Source organism: Austrofundulus limnaeus, unplaced genomic scaffold, assembly GCF_001266775.1.
Source record: "Austrofundulus limnaeus strain Quisiro unplaced genomic scaffold, Austrofundulus_limnaeus-1.0 Scaffold551, whole genome shotgun sequence".
Classification (NCBI taxonomy): Eukaryota; Metazoa; Chordata; class Actinopteri; order Cyprinodontiformes; family Rivulidae; genus Austrofundulus; species Austrofundulus limnaeus.
Genome location: NW_013952953.1, coordinates 400,351 through 403,104, shown reverse-complemented (window position 1 = coordinate 403,104; position 2,754 = coordinate 400,351). Strand labels below are relative to the sequence as shown.

The 2,754-nt window shown below is 39.1% G+C and overlaps 1 protein-coding gene across 1 annotated transcript in view; it reads left to right on the top strand.

Annotated features, from left to right (window-relative positions):
* Positions 1-2,530: 2,530 nt before the first annotated feature.
* The window catches only part of LOC106530717 (transmembrane protein 47), a gene marked incomplete at its 5' end in the record, with an annotated part of 9,794 nt that continues 9,570 nt past the window's right edge, over positions 2,531-2,754 (top strand). The window contains 1 exon segment of the mRNA XM_014026407.1: positions 2,531-2,671. Within this exon segment, the coding sequence (XP_013881861.1) occupies positions 2,531-2,671 (141 nt within the window).

Genomic DNA, 2,754 nt, shown 5'->3' with positions numbered 1-2,754 from the left:
GCATTAAGACCTGCAGTGTGAACGTAGCCTCAGACTGTCACACGTCTTCGTCTCCTTCATGCTGAAGACTGGTGAGCCTGGACAGTTAGCTTAGTGGACTTAGATGTGAAAAGATCGCAAAACCAAATTTAGCAGAAACTAATTGGTTCAATAAAGACTTTCAAAGTTTGTGAGAAAGATAATTCGCTAAACAAAATACTTTTTCTGCTACAACCCTAACACGTTTAGCATAAGCAAAACTATATTTTTACTTTGCAGATTATGCATTAGCAAAGCTAACTTTTTGATTAACTGTACCCATTACTGACTGTTGCAATTAGTCCTGTTTATCTGTTAGCAAAATATCTTTGTAAAACCACCAAACACATTAGAAAACATGCCTCAGATATATATGCTTCTACAATGGATTTGCTTTTGGAGTCARCCTGATTCAGAATGGTTGCCACAGTTTGCCAAACAAAAATGCTATTGTTTTTACAGATGTTCAGCTAAAATTTGATGTGGTAGTAGCTGAGAGTTAACCCCATATTCTGAGCACTAATGGTGACATGTATACCTTCAAAACATACGTTTTATTTGCTTTAAAAATTACAAGTTTAAGTTAGAATATTATTCTTTTTGTTCAACATCAGACTGTCGTCACATCAATGCAGATTACCGTATTTATTCAAGTATAATATGTAAAATTAAATCCATAAAATCATCCATAAAGTTGGGGGGTAGTACTATACTCGGATAAATATATCTACTTATGTATTTTAACTGAAATATCGGCTTCATTCTCAAAATGCCTGAGTCTGGAAAAGAGACCGCGTCATAAAAAGCAGTTGAAATGAGTGTACCTCTTACACTCCTCTGTGCTTCAGAGCGAGATAATAACAGATCCAGGCAGGAGACATGATGTGGAAAAAAGGGGGAAAAAGTATTCCTGCACCTCAGTAATGATAGCAAACTAATGACATTAGCGTGTGACGCTCCTTGAACAACAACAAGCCATGTTTGTCTGTAATGGCTGCCGTCTACCGGTGTTCTGAAAAAGTTTGTATCCCTGAAAAATGTTTCCCTACCAGAGGGGGTGCTCGCGAGTAGGAAGTAATCTGCTTTTCCCCCACAAGATGGCCCAAATCTCATGTGAAGTCTCTGACCTTTGTGTTGGTGCCTCCTGGTGGACTATGTGTAAAATGCCAGAATTCATATGATGCTGCTACAGCTGATATATATTTGTTGTCAAAATACCTTTTAGTACATATGTTGTTAAAATAAAATGAACAGTCCAATGATCATGTAAAGACTGCAAAGGCTGAAAAATCTTGAAGTCTGCATGATACTGGAGGCAGTTTGAGGATTAAATTTTTTTACGCTTTTTAAGCTAAAAAAGGGGGGGTTGTATTATACATGGGATCGTATTATACACGAATAAATACGGTAGTTAATTTCTGCATTGAAACTGTAGAAACGCCACCACTTGTCAGAATCTATGTGTGCTGTTTTCACTGCCCTTCAATCCCGAGTGCTCCCCGTAAATAAATGCAGACAGATTTTTGACAACAAGCCTGCGAAGCTTTTTAGCCAAGGCTGTTTGTCAGTTCAGGTACACTCACTGCTTCCCTCTTCATAACCTTCACTTTCCACATCACTGTCCCCGSCTCACATTTTTACCTTCCTCCCACCCAAAACATTTCCCCTACCTTCCTTCCTCTTCCTGTTTCCCTTCTTCTTGTGTTTGTTTTCAAGCTCCCCTCTCTTTGTCCTTGCAGTGTCATGGTGGTTCCTCCTCATGTGCATATTTCTGTGTAAACTGTCCATGAATCACTCTCTGACATGACCGAACAACTCACCATCATCTCTACATGGACAGTCCTTCAACCCTTTTCAGTCCTTATCCTTCTTTTCTCTTACATTTGATTGCTAAGAAGAACATTTAGTCCTGAAAACAAAAGAGGAAGCATTAACGACCTGTTTGTTTGGTACCAGTGTTCCTCAGTACCAAATGTTCTCCCGTGGTTAGTAATGAAAGATGCTTGCCCCTCCTTCAAATGTCTTAAAAAATACTGAATTACAGAGCATGCATTGTGCCAGGGGCAGAAGAGTCCATCTGTCATGTAGAATTGTCTCATATCAGGTTCTTGTTTTTACAAATAAGTTGTTTTATAAGCCAGAAAATGATTAAAACAACCTTCATTTGTCWAACCATAAGCCTGGGCTGGATAAAGACTTGTGTCTTTCTATAAAACACTGTGCTCTATGACTGATAAACTAAAAAATGAGAACTATTTGACAGAAAATCACTGTTTCACTTCAGTTTTACGTTATTGCTGCTGATCAGATGGGAGGCAGAGTTGGACATAAAAAAACATTTAGTGGCTGCAACATTTTAATTCTGATTTATAGAAACATTTTAACAGCTTTATCAAATTTATGTATTTCATAGATTCTTGCTTATTTGTTTTTGATTTTTTTGTACTAACTTTACTTTTTTTTCTGCTCTGTTTTTCCCCTTTTTTTCTTTTACTTTTCATTTTCTCCTCAGACTGGCAGCTCGCCACACTAGCCTTGTTGCTAGGGGGCGGAGCCTTGGTGCTGATGTCATTTCTGGTTGCTTTGGTCGCCGTGTGTATCGGCACGAGACGGCGGTTCTATGGTCCCGTTGCCTTCATGCTGTTTGCTGCAGGTCAGCACGCACACACACACACACGCGCGCTCTCTCTCTCTCTCTCTCTCTCTCTCTCTCTCTCTCTCTCTCTCTCTCTCTCT